Source organism: Camelus ferus, chromosome 3, assembly GCF_009834535.1.
Source record: "Camelus ferus isolate YT-003-E chromosome 3, BCGSAC_Cfer_1.0, whole genome shotgun sequence".
NCBI lineage: Eukaryota > Metazoa > Chordata > Mammalia > Artiodactyla > Camelidae > Camelus > Camelus ferus.
In genome coordinates, this window is record NC_045698.1 from 115931652 (window position 1) to 115951304 (window position 19653).

The 19653-nt window shown below is 45.8% G+C and overlaps 2 protein-coding genes across 2 annotated transcripts; one reads left to right on the forward strand and one right to left on the reverse strand.

Annotated features, from left to right (window-relative positions):
• Positions 1-14061: 14061 nt before the first annotated feature.
• Positions 14062-15564, reverse strand: LOC102510785 (histone H2A type 3). The gene has a single exon (XM_006173127.3). It carries the CDS (start codon positions 15534-15536, stop codon positions 15144-15146), a length of 393 nt encoding a protein of 130 aa, XP_006173189.1. The 5' UTR covers positions 15537-15564; the 3' UTR covers positions 14062-15143.
• A 246-nt stretch (positions 15565-15810) lies between these two features.
• On the forward strand, positions 15811-17098 carry LOC102511026 (histone H2B type 3-B). The gene has a single exon (XM_014554908.2). It carries the CDS (start codon positions 15843-15845, stop codon positions 16221-16223), a length of 381 nt encoding a protein of 126 aa, XP_014410394.1. The 5' UTR covers positions 15811-15842; the 3' UTR covers positions 16224-17098.
• Positions 17099-19653: the final 2555 nt, after the last annotated feature.

Here is a 19653-nt window from a genome sequence, read left to right on the forward strand (position 1 = left end):
TTCCAACAAGGGCAGGCCACGTCCTCTCCAACTTCCAATCTTTCTGACTTCCTTCCTATATCTTTCTTTACTCCAGCTGGAGAAAGTTCTCTGCCTTTAAGGGCTCTTGCAGTTAAACTGAAAAGCCCAGAATAATCTTTTATCTTAAGGTCTATAACTTTAATGACAGCTGCAAAGTCCCATTGGCTATGTGACAGAACTTACTGACAGGTTCTGGGAACTAGGAAGTGGAGATCTTGGGAAGGCAGAAGCTGCAGTCTGCTACCCCAGACTTCAAATTTCCCCTTAGGACCTATTTAGTTGCCCATTATTCAAACCACTGAGGAAATGTAGTCAAAAATGAAGCTCATTCCTTTACAAGTGGTAGGGTTCACATTCTCATCAGGGACATTCACAGATGGCTTAACAAAAGAGGGTATAACAAAGCTGGAAGTTTCTTTTGGAAAAAAAAATCACATGTTGAAACTGGGGTATGCCAGAGAACCCTAATGCAGAAGCAGAGGATACTATTATTTCTCTGAGTTTTTTGAGGGTAGGGGATTTTTGCCTGTTTGCATGAATGAATATGGCCATCACTGGAGACCTGTGGGAAGCTGGAGTGAGCAAATAGTATGGTGATATATGGATACAAAATGTGTTCAACTCATCTCTCAGTGCAAAGAAATGAGGACAATAACAAAATCATACCCTCCTTTGTGGGAAAAAAGGAACCCTCCTACACTCTTGGTGAGAATGTAATTGGTGCAGCCACTCTGAAGGACAGCATGGAGGTTCCTTAGAAAACTAAAAATAGAATTACCATGACCTAGCGATCCCACTCCTGGGCATATATCCATAGAAAACTGTAATTCAAAAAGACACATGCACCCCAATGTTCATAGCAGCACTATTTACAATAGCCAAGACATGGAAACAACCTAAATGTCCATTAACAGATGAATAGATAAAGAAGATATGATATACATATACAATGGAATATTACTCAGCCATAAAAAAGAATAAAATAATGCCATTTGCTGCAATATGGATGAACCTAGAGATTATTATCTCAAACGAAATAAGTACAATAGAGAAAGACAACTATCAAATGATGTAGCTTATATGTAGAATCTTAAAAAAAATACACATTTTATTTACCAGAAACCAGAAATAGACTCACAGACATAGAAAACAAACTGTGGTTACCAGGGGAGGGAAGGGGGGGTAACAGATTAGAAGTTTGGGATTTTATATACATTACTGTATATAAAACAGATAAACAACAAGGACTTACTGTATAACAGGGAACTATATTCAATTTCTTGTAATGAACTACAATGGAAAAGCAACTGAAAAAGAAATATATATATATATATATATATATATATATAAAACTAAATCATTTTGCTGTACACCTGAAACTAACATTGTAAATTGACTACACGTCAATAAAAATAAGAATAAAAAAACCCCCAAAATTACATCCTCCTAGAATGTATGCTAAACATATATATAAACCGTAACTTTGGTTATGACCATCTGATCAGGGTCAGGCCAAAAAAGTGACCTCAAAGTCTTTGTGGGTGAGAATCAAGGAGAACCAAAATAATGTATTAAATAACTGAGTTTTCTTTTTTTAAAAAAAGGGAAATTTGAAATATATACAAAAATAGACAAAATGGTAAAACGAACTAAACTTCAGCAATCAGCCTCAGACCAATTTTGACTCATTTATACCTCTACCCTTCTCTCACTCAGATTATTTTGAAAAAAAAAAAAAAAAAAAAACCTAAACTGTTGTATCATTTCACGTGTAAATATTTCTCTCAGTTCTTAGACCATCCCAGCTGACTGAAAGAATTTGGTTTAATATTTCAGGGATATAATCAATCACACTCATCAACAAATGACAACAAATGTCTTCCAGGTGTTTGTCACCAACAAAACTTCTCAAGAGTACCCTGCCCAGAGCTTATAAGCAATAGTAAAGCAATTTTATGAAACTGTTACCAGGAGCAGAGTGTTTATCCAGAGTCTTGGGATATTAATTTACTAGGGCCAGCAAAACAAAGTACCAGAGATTGGGTGGTTTAAACAATAAAAATTTATGGCCCCACAGTTCTGGAGACCAGAAGCCTGAGATCAAGGTGTGGGCAGGCCTGGTTTCTCCTGAGGCCTCTCTCCTTGGCATACAGACTCCATCTCCTCCCTGTGTCCTCCCATGGCCGCCTCTCTGTAAGGATCTGTGTTCTAATTTCCCCTTTTGAGTAAGGATATCAGTCATACTGGACTAGCCCACCTTGATGACCTCAGACTTCCTGGAGCCTGGACTGCAACACCAACTCTTCCCTGGTCTCCAGCCTGCCCTGCAGATTTCAGACTTGCCAGCCTCACAGTCGTGTAAGTCAATTCCTTCTAATAAATCTCTCTTTATATATGTCATTGGTTCTGTTTCTCTGGAGAATCCTGACTGATCACACCTGGAATCAGCCTTCTCTACTGTTTCACCCCTAGCTGTAAATGAGCCAAGTTCTTTTCTAAGCCTATCATTTTTTTTTTACTATTATTGGTAATACCTTATTGAATGCAGCTGCCAATTTCCACGTGTAGTAGCACAATCTATATGAAAACAGGCAATAATTATGCATTTGTCAAAGCTCATAGAATGTACAACATCCAGAGTGAACCCTAATGTAAACTATGGACTTTGGTTGATAATAATGCGTTCATGTTGGTTCATTGATTGTACCAAATGAGGGATGCCACTGATGAGGGATGCTGAGGGTAGGGGAGTATATATGTGCGGGTGGGGAGGGCTATGTGCGGACTCTGTATTTTCTGCTCAATTCTGCTGTGAACCTGAAACTGCTATTAAAAAGTCTATTAAAAACAAACAAACAAAAGAGCAGGCAGTGGTCTCACTCCACAAGGACGAGGGCTGGTTTCTGGCCTCTGTGACGTTTCCTACCATATGACGTAGGGACCACTTTCCCTGCTCAGCATTTCTTCTATAATAATGCCGCGTAAACACAGCCTTGGTGACTTTCAGCAGCAAGCAAGCCCCAGGGCTGCTGGGCACCGTGGCTGCTGGCTCCAGGTTACAGCTCCCATTCATTTTCTCTCTGAGCTGAGCAAGTCTCAGGGCGCAGGAGAGATGTGCAAAGCTAGAGGTAACTTTACTGCACCAGAAGCTCTTGTTCTGGAAATGGGCACTGTCCCTTCTACCCACCTACCATCAGCCAGTGAGAGCCCCCGGTGTGTTAGCTTCCCAAGGCTAACAAATCACTACAAATGGGGGTCTTCCCACAGGAATTTATCCTCCCAGTTTTGAAGGCCAGAAGTCTGAGATCAAGATTTTGACAGAGCCTCACCTCCTCCAGAAACTTGAGGGGTGGATCCTTCCTGCCTCTTCCAGCTCCTGGTGGCTCCAGGTGTCCCTTGGGCTCGTGGCTGCATCATTTATGTCTCTGCCTCCAACGTCACCTTCTCCCCTGGGTGTGGCAAAGCTCCCTCGGCCTCTCTCCTATAAAGAGACACTTAGGGCCCACATGGAGAATCCAGGATAAGCTCTTGCTTTCAAGGCCCTTTATTTACTCACATCTTTCCATGCAAGATAATATTTACAGACTCTGGGATGAGAAAGAAAGTATTTCATTGAGTGGCCACTTTTTGAACCACATGCGGCCCCAAATAAGTTCATGGGGCAGAGGAATTTACCCCTGGGAGTGAGGAGAGGGGCGTATGATTGGGAAATATTCATTAAACTCAAATTAGCACAATCAGATTTAGTTCAGGGCAAATCTGCCTATTATGACTGGAAACTAAAAGAAGGAAACAGTACATTGGTGACTTTTCTTAAACATGTGTTGCTAAATGGAGTAATTTGGATGGAAAAAAAATATGCATGTAACCCAGCTGGCTATGCCAAAGACAACGGCCATATAAGACTTATGCGGAAGAAAGGAATGTTCTTATCCTCAGTGGTGACACCAAAACCCACAGTTTTCCCCAGCATCAGTTCATGTTGGGTAAAACCACATAAATAGCAGAAAAACTGCCAAAGTTGCAGTGGTTTTCATGAAATAACACTAACATATTATTTCCCTTGAATTTTTTTTTGTTATTCACATGTGGAACCACTAGGCAGAGTCAAACCGGTGTTTTTAGAAGTATTTCTCCTTTGTTTCCACAATGTCCGCAGTGAGACAATCGAAGTCCTGGTAATTGTGCAGGACCACCAGTGATGACAACAGCTCTGAAGATCAAGCTGTCCCCACAGGATGGACACCTACCCACCACTGAAATAGAGAACAGTGAATAAGAGAAATAAGATGGCTGAGTCCCAGCTCTCCACGCAGACAAAACAGAAGCATTTGGTCCCCTTCCCCTGCAGCCTCCATGAGGTGTGCATCCAGCTCTTCAATTCTGTCTGTAATACTCATTTTCATAAAAAGCAAAGCAAATTATCCAAGGCTTGAGTGCAAACAAAACCAAAAACAAAATAGTTTTCTTAAGTCAAAAAAAAAATCCAATGTGTGTTTGCCAGAGTCACCAAACAGTTCTCCAGTTCTCAGGGGACACCGAGTGTCCCACAAATTAAACTCAATTCTGACATCACCTACCTGGTGATAGTGTCAGACCCCACAGGTTAGGGCTCAGTCCTACAAGACTGAAAATGAAAAAAAAAAAAATTTATCAATAGTCAATCTAAGAAAGAAATAGAGAATTTTATTTGAACCAGTCTGAGGATTATAACCTGGGGAGAGTCCCTCAGGAAGCCCCGAGGCCCATTCCACCTGTTAGAGATCAAAGCACAATTATGTAAGTTTTTGAGACAAAGTGTTACACCTCAAAGGGCTGTACGTCAAAGTAATATACTGACAGTTTATATGGTTCAACCAGGTGAGCAGTGGTTCCTCCTGACTCCTTATAGGATTAAGGAAGGAATGTTATCTCCTAAGGGACTACCATGCTGGCACTAGGAGGAAACTGGTCTTTTTTGTTTCTTTTGGGGTTTTGTTTTTCTTTTGGAGAGTAGGCATTCCTGTGTCTTCTCAGGGGATCTAGTTAGTGTATAATGCAGATGCACAATGCACACTAAAGGGGAGACAATCCTAGCTCAAACAGCAGAGAAGTTTTTGAGTTAAACTTCTCTTGTCCTGCCTTAACATAATTTTGTTTCATCACTACCCTCACTTCAAAAGCCAATTGCAAGGCCAGGATGTCACCTGTGCTTCTGACTGACTGATCAGAGGTTCCAATGGTTAGAGCAGGCAGACAGCTAGGTATGAGCAGAGAAAAGGGGACACAAGCCAAATGGCAGGAATTGGGCAGAAAGGAAGGGCATGGGGCCAAATACAGGAAACCCTACACTATGTAAGCACCAGGGGTCCCTGGGCAGAGAAAGAAAAGCAGGAACATTTGGGCTGATAAGTGGTCACACCTTAAAGGGTGATGGGCAGCCTGGAGGCTAACAAAGACATGTGGGAAAAGGCAGGACTCTCCAGTGTCCAAATGTAATCTTTTGCTCATTATGCCTTCATCACAATAAAATTAGCCTTGCAGATCAGAAGAACCCATCATGCACTGCTGCCATGACACTTGCGACCTGAACTAAATAGGGACAAAAATCCCTCCTCCCTTCAGGAAGGTGGAGTTGGGATGAAAATCAGGGAATATGACCCCAAGGAATATTCTGCCCATTCATTTTTATACTCTATGTAACCAACTTGCCAAAGAAATTTAGGGCAGCTGCTGACCTGAGTCTGCCCGCTCGCTCCTTGACAATATACTATCCACCCCTTAATAAACCTTCATTTTACTTTCTTAACCTCCGTGTCTTGTCTCTAAATTCTTTCTGGGATGAGACAAGAACCTGGACACTGGCTATATCTACCGGCAACACAATGACCCTCTCCTTGGGTTTGATTAATTTGCTAGAGTGGCTCGCAGAACTCAGAGAAACACTTGACTTACTAGATCACTGGTTTATTATTAAAGGATGTAACTCAGGAACAGCCAGATGGAAGAGATACACAGGGCAAGGCATGTAGGAAAAGGCACAGAGATTCCCATGCCCTCCCTGGGCATGCCACTCTCCAAACTTTCACGTATTCACCAACCTGGAAGATCTCAGAACTCATCCTTTTTTGTGGAGGCTCCATTCCTAGGCATGATTGATTAATTCATTGGCCATTGGCAACTGAGTCAACATCCAGCCTTTCTCCCCTCCTTGGAGGCTGGGGAGGGGGCTGAAGATTCCAACCTTCTCATCGCTTGCTTGGTTCTACTGGCAACCAGCCCCCATTATCAATACTTTCCAAAAAGTCACCTTATTAACATAACTAAAGACATCTTTATGGCTCCCATCACAGGAAATTCTAACCATTTTAGGAGTTCCTGTGCCAGGAACAGGTATAAAGACCAAATAAATAAGTTCTTACTATAAGTCACAATATTACACAACACAAAACAAAGCCCAAATCAAAATTCTGTGATGGAACCAAAATAACTTCTTGTCAGAAAGCAAACATGCTTTCAACAATGTCAGGGGCTAAGCTTAAAGAACAACATAGCCAATTTATTTTAAAGGGCCTCCCCGGGGCCACAGTTGAGAATTTGAGAATCACACAACAATAATAATGGTTAATTAGAATATGTTTAATTTATAAAAGAACAGAAGTTCACATATGCAGTTACAACCTTAGGACAATTAAAAGATGTAAATAATACTGTTGAATTTGTATAGATTTTGATAAATAAAGCCACTGACATATATACAAGTATTTGGTCTTAAGCATATGTCTGTAACATTTACATGTCGGCCTGTGTGTACATCTTTAAGAGGGGAATAAAGACCGACAAAAATGTGAGACAGCCCAGAACAGAGATCGCTTGGGCGCCAAGAGGAGGGGAGGCGGATGCACTTGGGATAGCAGGACGGGAGAGCGGCCTTTGCTGGCGGTACTTCCTGGGGGAACTTGGGGTGCTCCAACCGGGCGCGCACAGAACAACGTTGCCAAGTAAACTGCCACCAGACAAGGGAGAAAGGGCTTCCTTTTCAGGAAGAACACGCCGCCGTAGCCTTGATATTTCGGGACTGAGCAACCCCGTGAGAAATCGGTTACATCAGAGAGCGGCCGAGATTCTGAGCCCAGGGAAGGAGGAGGGGGGGGGCGGGGGGGGGAGGGGTCGCTGGGCGCAGGACAGCTGCCGCAGCAGGAGGCCAAGGGGGCGGATGCACGACCAACGCGGTCAGGCCGACAGCCTTTGAACTGAGCGACTAGGAAAAGCTCCCAAATGCAAACAAGGCAATAAAGGCTTCGGTGTTTCAAGCTTCGAGACCCCAGCACGGCGCGCAGGAATCAGATGCTGCAAATCCACCCCCCTCCCCACCTCGCGCGCCACATTGCGCCTGCGACCGTCCCCAGCACCCTCCGCTGCCTGCGCAGCGGTACCTCCACCACTCCCACCCCTACTCTTGCACTCCTGCATGCCCGCCCACTGTGACCCGCACACTAGCATGCCTGGGCCCACTATCCCCTTCTCGGTACCCCCGTACCCCTGCATTCCCCGCGTCTATATAATTCCGCCCCCTGTACCCACGCATCTCTGCACCCCCATGCTCCTGTATGCCGCACTCATTTGTCTCTGCACCTCTGCACTCCTGCGTCCATGCTCTCCTGTGGCCCCACCGCCGCTCCCCCCAGCCCCGCCTCCCCACGGAGTCAGCCGACCCTCCCTGTCACGCGCTGCCTCCCAGCGCCCTCAGCGTCCCACCACCTAGAACCCAAAGGCCGAGCCCCGCTGCTGTGGCGCCGCAGGAGGGGCTTCTGCAGTCACCCGGTGTGTGCGCCACCCAGCCCGGCTTGTCCCCGTCACGCCCAAGGATCCCCAGCTTAGGCGCCGCATCCGTGGGGAGCCGGCCGGAAACGGCGACCCGAGCTCCCAAGTGACATCAAGCCCACGTCCCTTTTTACCTTTCAATAAAAACGGCTCTCTCCCGGGATGGTCTCTAAAGAGGCCGCGCCTTCAAAGTCCCTGCAGGAGAGTGGCCCTCATCCTTGGTGTCTAATTTCCTCCCAACTAACCCGGGAGTCGGCTCAATGGCAGTTGTGGAAAAGGATCCAGTGCGGCAGCGGGTGGCGCCCAGCGAGGGACCGACGCGCCCCAACTCTTTGGCTGTGTGTCTTTTGGAGCTCAATTTCATTCTTTCTCTGCCTCCTCCCCCGCCTTCATCCATCACTTGGCACCTACTGTGTGCACACACCCCTTTATCCATCACTTAGCACCTACTGTGTGCACACACACCCCTTCATCCATCACTTAGCACCTACTGTGTGCCTGGCAGAGCTCTGAGCACGTGGGAGGAAACTACCTTCCTGGAGCTTACGTCTCGTTGGGAGAGGCGATGCTCAGTAAAGATGAGAGCGCGTCTAGAGGTTTACACGCTGAGCAGAAATAGCGCACCACTGGCTTGGGGCATTGTTGCCCAAGGCCGGGGAGACTTGAGTGGAGACTTGAGAGGACGTCGGAGTGGGGAGCCTGCTGCTCTGGGGACGGTGGGACGCCTGGGTTTGGAGGGACGGAGACTAGCAGAGGGTGGCGGGAGCTGGCGCAGGGAAGGAGGCGTCCTCGGAGGTAAATGGCTTCTACTGAGCGCTGCAAGATTGGGGCTTTCACGTTGAGGGCACCACGCAGCCCTTGCAGGGCCTGCCAGAATAATTGCCTTCAAGGGCTTTGCGATCCCTGTAGCTAAGGCTTCTCAGGCCACACGTGTGATGTTTAAAGGTGGAATTTTACAGATAGGAAGGTGGTGAGTGTATCACACGCAGCGTTCATTAGTCATCAGGCTCGAGGAGCTAGGTGCCCAACACAGTATGGACACTGGCTGGGCTGCGCCATTCCAAGTGTGCAGGTGTCCTTGGGAGTCAGGCCACCCACGGTTTCTCCTGTCCTGTGGGAGCTTGGCTTGAGTGTCACTACCAATATGCAGCGGTAAGGGGAAGAAACGGAGCTGTTCCATGGAAAGTACTGTGGCCAGCTCACCTGCTTGGGGTAGCCTTCCATGTCCCTAAGACGCTAGAGACAAACATACCCTCCAAGTTCACTACCGATCATGGTGCAGAAGGGCTCACAGGCTACATTAGAAAGTTCAAACTATGTAGTTAATATATTAAATTGATCTAAAACTGGTAGCAAGAAATAAGGGGGAAGAGATGGGGTGAGCTGACAAACTTAGGGCACACGTGGTCATGTGTGTCCTGTGGCTCTCTGCCGCCTGGCCTCCCTGCTGATGGTAAGATTGTGAGGAACAGGGCCCAGGTGATGCCAGGGCTCCTGGACCAGTGTGTACAGGTGCAGCCACACAGGGACAGCCAGCAGAGGCTGATTAAGATCTATGAAAACTGCCTCAGGGGTTCTGATGCTTTGTACCTATTGTATACTTAGTGAATATTTAAAGCTTCTTGTATACTTAACGATCACAAATATTTAGCGCTCAGAGGCCTCACATTTACTTAGCCTGTGTCTCAGCCCTCCCATCCCATTGATCAATTTCAGGAGAATTGGCATCTCTGCTTCATTGAGTCTTCCATGAACACGGTATGTTTCTCCATTTATTTAGATCATCTTTGATTTCTTTCATCACCATTTTTAATGATCAGCAGCATGCCCTGTACCCAGATTTATACCTGGGTTTCATTTTCTTTAGAGTAATTTTACACAGCATTGTGCCTCTAATTTCAGTTTTCACATGCTCATTGTCTGTATATAGAAATGCAATTGATTTTTGTGTTGATCTTGTATCCTGAAGCTGAACTCAGTGATCAGCTTTAGAGAGTCCTTGGGATGTTCTGTGTAGACAATCATGTCATTTGCAATTAGTTGTCTTTTTTCTGTTCTAATCTGTATGCCTCTTCCTTCCTTCCCCTCTCTCCCTCTCCCTCCTCTCTTTCTTTTCTTTTTCTTTCTTTTCTCTTTTTCTTCCTTCCTTCCTCCCTCCTTCCCTCCGTCTCTCCTCTCTCTTCTTTCCTTCCCCCCACCCCTTTTGTTCTTTCTCTCCTGCTTTCTGTTTCTTTCTGGCTTTATTGCACCAGCTAGAACTTCCAACACTACACTGAATGAGTGGTTAGGCAGACATCCTTTCCTTATTCCGATCTTAGAGGGAAAGCATTCAGTCTTTCAACCATTAATGATACTGTTATCTGTCAAATGCTTTTTCTATGCTTTTTCTGCATCAGTGGAGATGATCACATGATTTTTCTCCTCCTATTCCTTCTTTTGTTTCCCCTGCCTGTCGATATGGTGGATTCCATTGAGTGGCTTTTGGTAGATTTTAGCCTCAAGGAAAGAAACTGAAGTTTTGAGCCTCCCACTTATGTTGTAGTTTGGGTAGTGGGAGATTAATTAGTATGGAGGCCACTGAAGTAGTTCAGGTGAGGAATGATGGTTCCTGTAGCTGCAGTTGACAAATTAGCACAAGCTGGGGGATGGGGTGTGCTGTAACAACAGAAGTGTTTTTTCCTCCCAGTTCTGGAGGCCAAAGGTCCAAGGTCCAGGTGTCAGCAGGGCTGTGCTCCCTCTGGAAGAGGCAGGAAGGGGAGGGTCCTTCCCGCTTCTTCTAGCTCCTGGTGCCCCAGGTATCCCTCAGCTTGGGGCCACTTAACCCCAACCTCTGCCTCTGTTGTCACATGGCTATCTCCCTGTGTCTCCGTGTTTTTTCTTCTGCTTCTTATAAGAACAGTTGTCATGGAAATTAGAGCCCACCCCAATCCAGGAGACCCCATCTCAAGATCCTAAGTTACACCTGCAAAGACCTTTTCCAAGTAAGGTAAGGTCATGGTCATAGGTTCTAGTTCTGAGGATGTGGACATACATTTTTTTCACATTTTTGGGTGGGGGAAGTACCCTTCAACGCACTACAGGTGGAATCCAGGACTAGGAAGGTAGCAGCTGATATGGAGAGAAAGATCTGCCTCCCTGACGTTTACCAACTTGCTTCTTCATGTGGGTAACCATGGAAACGAATGAATCAAAGGTAGCCTTTATCTGTCTATTAATTTTACTTGAGTCACCAGAGGATGGTGGGACCATCTACCAACTGGAGAATAATGGGGAAGGTGGGAGTCTGTGTGTGTGGGGGGGTGTCAGGAGCAGAATGCAGTCCAACCACCACGAGTGGGTGGAAATCTCAAGCCGGAGTGTGGGAGCCTCTGGGAAGACATCTGCCATTGATGGTGTGTGCACCTCACTGAAGCCTGACCTAGATGAGATGGTGAGCAAAGAGGAAACCCCTGGGTGAACCATGGAACCTGTAGTCGTGGGCAATGTGGCCACTGCCGCTCCTGGCCTGGAGAGTGGAGGCTGTTGGTCCACACATGGGGTCCAGCAGGCCTTGTGATTTGCTCTGATCATCAGACTGGGGCATGAGTGATAGTGTCCAGGCCTCAGGGGTTCTGAGCACTTTTGTCTTCTTGGGACTGCGTAAGGTAGCTTGAATTAGCCATGAAGACAGACTGAGAAGAACCAAAGTGCCCAGACATGCGAGAGAGGCTGCCAGACCAGCGCCTTCCCAGGGACCTCCCCCCAACACTGACCCATGACTTGTCCACCAGCTGGCTCCCCAGAGGGCCCCAAATGTCTATGAGCCAGCCTCTGGCATGTCCACTAACCATCAGCTTTCTTGGGGAGCCCAACTCAAACTGCTGATCCACAGACCCACTAGAACTTTGGGGCTGCTGCCATCCTGCAGGAGAGAACTGAATGTGACCCCCAAAGGGCTGCGTGTGGCTAGCAGTGAGCTGAGGACAGGGCAGAGGGAGACAGAAGTGGCCTGGAGGCTCAAGGGCAGTGCTCAGAGAGGGGGCTGCCAGGTCCTAAGTTGACAGAGGAGGGAAGCCCCAGGACCTGATGCTCCCAGAGACCTGTGTAGGAGGCAGTAGGACCCAGCTAACCAGGAGAGAGGGAGGGGAGTGGGCAGAGAAAAGGACATGGTTTTAGAGCTTTTACTGGGCATGCACTGGAGAAAAGGAAAGCCTTCGTGAGACTGTGAGCAATGCATGGAAACAGGACCCTGGTACAGGTCGGGGGAGCATTAGGCAGATTCTGATGACCAGGACTGGGGCACCCATGTAACAGGGTGACATATGGGGAGAACAGCTCAGCTCAGCCCAGATCCGATAGAACTGGGAGCCATGTGACCTGGTCCTCCAAAAGATGGGTCACCTAACGTTCGAATCCAGAGTCTGAGGGAGCACAGAAACTCAAGCAGGGTTTGTGTGTGTGTGAGGGGTCCATTTTCTTGTTCACTTAGATGATTCTCGAATACGTTGGTGAGTGTGTGGAAACTGATGCAGCAGATTGGAGTGACCAGATGTGCAGCAGGGGCCGAGAACAGGCCACCCACCCAGGAGAGGGGTGAGGAGGGCTGTGGGACTAAGCTGAGAGTTCCGGAAACTGGCGACACTACCTGCAGTGGGCATGGAGGCTTCTGAGGCTGCCCAGGGTGCATTCTTCCTCTGGGACCTCCCACCTCCTTCCCCATCTTTCTCAATAAAGTACCCACTGAGGCAGGCAGAGGGAGAGGCTGTGGCCACCCAAAGGGACTCCAGACCCCTCTTCGCACATGGTCTCCAAGGGATGTTACTGTGCAGCCAGGCCAGCCCCTGTCCACCCCATCCTCCACGTACTGGATAAAACTGTGGAGACACCCAGTCTCCTCCTCTTCTTTTTGGTGCATATCCATGTATTAGGGTCACATTTCTTTTTAAATAAAGATGAAATTCACATGAACATAAAACCATCCTAAGGTGAACAATTCAATGACATTTAGTGCATTCACCATCATCTCTTTCTAACTTTGAAATGTTTTCATCTCGCCAATAGGAAACTGTCACTCCGCATTCCTCCCTCTACCCCAGGCCACTAATCTGCTTTCTGTCTCTATGGATCTGCCTGTTCTGGATGTTTCATATAAATGGGATCATACAATACATGACCGTTTGTGTTTGGCTTCTTCAGTCAGCACAACATTTTCCAGGTTCATCCATGGTGTGGATGTCAGTACTTCATTCCTTTTATGGCTGAAAAGTATTCCACTATATAGATAGACGAATAGATAAACAAAAATGTGGTCTGTTATGGACATTTGGGCTGTGTCCCACCTTTGGGATGTTATGAATAATGCTGTTGTGAACGTGATGTGGGTGCATGGGTATCTGAGTCCTCGCATATACCTGGGGGTGGAACTGATGGGCCATGAGGACTTCCTTCTTTAAGCATGAGTTTGACAAGCTTTCTCTTGCAGAGAGCAGGCAGCTCTGAATATTTTCTCAAGTTTTTAAACCTGATAAGCCCGACAGATGATCAAACTTTAAACTAGAGCTGCCCAACAGAACTTTCTGTAATAATGGAGACGTTCTATATCTGTTCTGTTCAACGTGGTGGCCATCGGCTACGAGTGTCTTGAGTGACTGAGAAACTGCATCTTTGTATTTAACTTCAATTAATTGCAAGTTAAATAGGTCCTGCAGCGTATAAGCTCATTAGAGATGACAAATGAAGGGCTGCCTCTTGGAGCACCTCCCACCTCATGCCTCGGCTTGTAACACACCCGTTGAAGAATTAAGTCTGGAGCTCCGTGGTGATCCTTGGAACACTCAAGCCTCCTGCTCCTGAAAAACCTTTTTTCTTGAATACCACTTAAGGGGTTGAAGATACACAGTGAATAGCAACACTTAAGTCAAATCTAAGCTAGAATTAATGTGTCCCGCTTGGCAATGTGGGTCTCCTACCTTCACTGCAGGGGAGTCAGGTGTTCCCATCCACACTGATAGAGCAGTTCCTATCAATTTTTGGTGTGAACAGTCTCATAGTGCTAGGATATTTTCTGAAGACTAGCAGATCATGATTAGCTCCAGATAGTGTCCAGTAGCCCTGGTTTGAGCACACCTAACTTTAGTCAGATAAATGTTTATTATATATGTATAATAATCCTGAATCATCTTACCAGCCTGTGTTTATGGCTATAATAAAACAAATTAATGAAACCAGTAAGGATAATGATAGCAGACATAACCAAAATTCACTGAGTGCTTATATTGTGCTATGGATTTTTTTAAAAAAGGGATTATCATGAACTCATTTAATCCCTTCACTCCATGAAGTAGGTACTATTAACATTCTCATTTCTCAGTTGAGTTTGCAGAAGAATCTCTGGGCCACTCCAACCCCCATTCATAATAGAACGTGGAATTCATGAACAGTCATCTTCTGAAATATCCACGTATGTATTACTTAATCTGGTCCTAACAGTGGTCATTTTAAATTTACTAAATTCACAAAAGTAGTTTTCCTTGTCAACAAATTCACAAATTACCCTAATTTTAGCTATCAACTTAAGGGGATCTCTGATTAATGTTTGACCAACCCAAACTTAACCATTTAAATTGCTTTAAATAATTATTCTATTTACAAGGAAATTTCCTCTAAGTTTACACGTACTTTCAAAGTATAATACTTTCATACTTTTCAAATCGGGAAAATGCCTCTAGCAAAACAAACCCTTCCCAAGACCTGAGAATTTCCAATCCAATAAATTAGACAATTCCAGTGGATCGCAGGCGCTCTAAAAACATTTCAATTTCAAATCATGCATTCATACATTTTAAAATGGAAGCCATGTTTACGTATCAGAACCTCAAACGGCAAATTCTCACTTAAGATTACATACTTGTAATACCAGATGAATCTACCAGACTTCCTGGGATAAAAACTGCTCGTACTTGGCATCTAAATGTCACCAAGTGACACTTTGCAGAGCCCGAAGTAGTTTGCCATGGGCAATAATATACACACCTCCAATGGGTGGGATTGAAACCCCAGAAGCCTATGGGAGAAATTCAACAACAAGGATTGCCTGTCGGGCAACATTCCCCACAGCTAACGAACACGCAGCCCACTGTGTCCCTCTGCGCACCCCAATCATGTCTCGGGTTCGGTTTCCCGTGTGCCCTGCCTTGCACAGGAACGCACTCAGGAGGACGCAGACCTCCACCAGTACGGCTCTTTTCTCGAGGCTGTGGGTGGCTCTGAAAAGAGCCTTTGGTGTCACGGGGCCCCCCCCCCGGGGGGCGCACGGCCGTTTCCGGCCCGCCTCCGCGGCCTCACTTGCCCTTGGCCTTGTGGTGGCTCTCCGTCTTCTTGGGCAGTAGTACCGCCTGGATGTTGGGCAGGACACCGCCCTGCGCGATGGTCACGCGACCCAGCAGCTTGTTGAGCTCCTCGTCGTTCCGGATAGCCAACTGTAGGTGGCGCGGGATGATGCGCGTTTTCTTGTTGTCGCGGGCGGCGTTGCCCGCCAGCTCCAGGATTTCAGCTGTCAGGTACTCCAGCACGGCTGCCAAATACACAGGCGCGCCGGCACCCACACGTTCAGAATAATTACCTTTGCGAAGCAACCGGTGCACTCGGCCCACGGGAAATTGCAGGCCAGCGCGCGACGAGCGAGATTTTGCTTTGGCGCGCGCCTTACCGCCCTGCTTGCCGCGACCAGACATCTTCTGCGTGAAGAGGGAAGAAAATCGGAAAACAAGACCCCGATAAACGAAGCTTCGATACTCTGTGAGCCCTTATATATGGTCTGGAGGTAGGCGAGCCGGTGCCACCCGATTGGGTAGCTATAGCGGCCAATCAGAAAAGGACACTGCCACTCCCTAATTTGCATGTGCCTTTTCTAGTGATGACGTTATGAGACGTCTCATCCTATCAGAAACTAGGAGCTCTTGATCCTTTATTTGAATACAGTACGTATAAGTTGAGTCGCTGGGAAGACAGGATATTTCGGTTTGGAGAGATCCGCCATCATGCCAGATCCGTCCAAATCGGCTCCTGCACCCAAGAAGGGTTCTAAGAAGGCTGTCACCAAGGCGCAGAAGAAGGACGGCAAGAAGCGTAAGCGTAGCCGTAAGGAGAGCTATTCCATCTACGTGTATAAGGTGCTGAAGCAGGTGCATCCCGACACCGGCATCTCTTCCAAGGCCATGGGTATCATGAACTCCTTCGTCAACGACATCTTCGAGCGCATCGCCAGCGAGGCTTCCCGCTTGGCGCACTATAACAAGCGCTCTACCATCACGTCCCGGGAGGTGCAGACAGCCGTGCGCCTGCTGTTGCCTGGCGAGCTAGCCAAACACGCCGTGTCCGAAGGTACCAAGGCCGTCACCAAATACACCAGCTCCAAGTGAGGCACGCCGCAGCGCCCGGGAACCCAAAGGCTCTTTTCAGAGCCACCCACAAGATCGAGAAAGGGTTTCGAACACGTGAACGATTGTTAACTGCAAACGTATCGCATCTCTGTTCTTGGTTCCTCGGTTACTGGGAAGCCGCCCACATTTCCCCTTCCCCCTAGACGTGTGCGCGCATGTGTATGTGAAAAGAATGCGAGAATGTGCACCTGCTTGTTAGACCAGGTATGGGGACGCGGAGACCTGAATAATGAGGATAGCTGAATAATGTGGGAGGTGATCAACGGACCGGTATCCACCCTCCCCTCCGCCCATGGCTATTAACGCTTCGCTAAGTAGAGTGGGAACCTTGAGCTCAAATGCCCTTTGATGTCCGGGCAGCGCCATTTCCGAGACTTGGGTGCACGGTCTCCAGGTCCGTTCCTGTGTGCGAGTGGCGTTTGCCTGTCGGGGAATGAGGAGAGGAGGGAGGTCGGGGGGGGTCATCTACCCGGAGGGACCTCGTGCCGGTCCCACACCCCCGTGTTTCTGATGGGTGAGCCCGAAGGTGTACGAAAGGGCGCGGCTTGGTGAGGCCCGGAGTGTTGTCGCGCAGCTCTGGCGGTGGTTTCCTGGCGTTGCATCCCTGCCTAGACCAGCCATCTTTATCCCAAAGCAATGAACATTTACAGGAAGATGTTTGTGTGGCTGGATCCTGCAATAGCAGGATGTTTTATACCGAAAGGGAAGTAGAAGCGTGGTGGAACTCAGCCCTCCGTGCGTAGGAACCTAATGTAATAAGCCGACCCCCGCTGCAGGTAGTTAACCCTTGCGGGGGAGGGGGAGCAATTTAAGAGGAAAATAACCCTTTTCTCAATAAATGTGGCTTACTCCTACTTCAGCCCCATTGTTATTTTTTGTGACGCAGGATTTCCCCTTTTTCTTGAATTCATAGCATTTATTTGGAAAGTGTCAGGGAGAGCGCTTTGTCCTGAAGAGTCTTAACTCTGGAGAGGACATTGCCTACCTTTTTTCTTAGTTTTTCTTTTTTGTAAGGAGATTGCTAATAATCTCCTCCTTGAGCCGTTTTGAGAGTTATATGTATTGAAAGTCGTGTCATTGTCTCAGGCAAGGAATAGACGTTCAGTTAAACGACAACACTCATGTTTTTGTAAATCGTCTCCAAAGGAAGCCAGTTGCATGCCTGGGCGGGCTGGGCTGCCAGGACCGGGGAGGAAACGTTGCCGCTAAGTGTCCTCAGCCACAGCGGCCAGAACCAGCACCCGCTCCCCCCCGCCCCCGCCCCCATTCCTTTTTCTACATGGGACCACTCTAAAAGAATTTCTAAAACCCCATACATTTTAAAGCTGGCACCAAAAATATTTTTATTGTTAGTTCGAATCGTCGTAAGGATGCAGATCCCAACATAGGACGTTTTACAAAACAAAATTGATCTCATCAATCTTTTAAATATATCTATTGAAATAGTAATTCGATACCATAATTAATCCATAAATACAGGATTAAATTTTTTGTTAACACTGAGCTACTTTAGACCATTTCTTTTTCACCCTGAACTCATATTTCCATTCCACTTCTGCCTCAGAATTTCATCCTGATGCAAAAATATATATATATTATATATATATATATTTCAGTGTTTTATCTACCTTCTTTCTGTATAAAAATGTAAATGTAAGTTTAAAAACACTTGTAAGGAACCAAAGTTAGTGTTTAAAAATCATCTGGATAGTACACAATTGTTTAAAACATAAATAAGTTTTTATAGGTAATTTTCAAACAAAAAATAAACCTTTAGTGAAACCTGTCTCATTTAATGAGATGAACAGTTGTCTCTCCCTCTTTCCCCCTTGTTACCTTTCTGCCCCAGTTAGTTCATGCATCCATGGGCATACGGAGTGTTGTCATGGTTACAGTGATAGCACTGTGCAGCATCATTTCTTTTCCTTTGATCTCTTTAATAGATACGAGCTCTGAGACAGTATTTACAAAAATTAATACATAGAAATGGAAATTTTGTCATAGCAGTTTTACTCAATTTTTTGCCTTTCTAGTAAAAATAAAAAAATTAAATGATCTATCATCAAAAGTCCACACCTTATCTAAAAAAAAAAAGACAAATGAACTTATATATAAAACAGAAACAGACTCACAGACATAGAATACAGACTTGTGGTTGCCAGGGGGTAGGGAGGTGAGAAGGGATAAACTGGGAGTTCAAAATTTGCAGATACTGACAGGTACATATAAAATAGATAAACAAGTTTATACTGTATAGCACTACAAGATATTCAATATCTTGTAGTAGCTCATGGTAAGAAAGAATGTGAAAATGAATATATGTATATTCATATATGACTAAAGTATTGTGCTGTACACCAGAAATTGACACAACATTGTAAACTGATTATAACTCAAAAAAAAAAAAAAAATCCACACCTTGAATCTCAATAGCTATCTGATTCATGTGAGATTTATTTGTTTACTTTTAGAGGAGGTGCTGGGGATTAGAACCCAGGACCTTGTGCATGCTAAGCACGCACTCTACCACTGAGCTATACCCTGCCCCTAATTCATGTTAAACACTACAAAATCTAGTCTTCCACTTTGAAGTAGGGGCCTGCTGACAGAGTCCAAACCCTCAGCTACCTACCAAAGTGGATTGGGAGTCAGTATTTTAATGAACACTTGTAGTCATCTGAAACCAGTCTCACAGATCCACATGAATTTTTTAAGCGCTTAAAACATATGTGTAATGAATGAAAATTGTCTCCAGCAGAGAATGTGATAGATTGGGCTAGGAGTAGGCAACAGCGCTGTTTAATACTAAAAATAAACTCAAGAAGCCAAATGAACATTTTATTCTACTCTGCAAATACAATTCTATAAAAAATAAAGTTTTCTGCGAATAATGCAAGACATTAATTTCTCAGTACTTTTTGACTCCTCTAGCACATGGAATTAGCTTGAAGAGAAAAAAAAAAAAAGTCTTTTTGCTGAACAGTCCACTGGAGGCTGTACAGGCAGCCCCAGGTGCAGAGTGGACCCCTTTTGGCCCTCTCCTAGGAGGGGAATCTGCTAAGGAAGAGGCAAGGTGATAGAGAGTCTCTGCTATTGAGATTTTATGATTAAGAAAATTGAGGGAAGTTGTATACAGAAAGTATGTCTATAATATTGTTACAACAGAGAAAGATATACATTATGTTGCATTAAGTAGAAAGTTTAGGGCAGTTAACCAAATATTTGAGAATACATAGAGGTGCAGAGAACTAAGACTCAACACATTGGAATCATTCTATAGATTTGAAATAACCAAGGTAAATGCCTAAATTAAGAATCTGGAAGGAGTGGAGGGATTTTGCAGGAATACAATCTGAAATGCCTTTAGGAGTCTCCTTTCTCATCTCAGAAATTTCAAGTCAAATTTGCT

Bases quoted from the DNA above. Each gene is read 5' to 3' on its own strand.
- LOC102510785 (XM_006173127.3), bottom strand. From the start codon at position 15,536: ATGTCTGGTCGCGGCAAGCAGGGCGGTAAGGCGCGCGCCAAAGCAAAA.
- LOC102511026 (XM_014554908.2), top strand. From the start codon at position 15,843: ATGCCAGATCCGTCCAAATCGGCTCCTGCACCCAAGAAGGGTTCTAAG.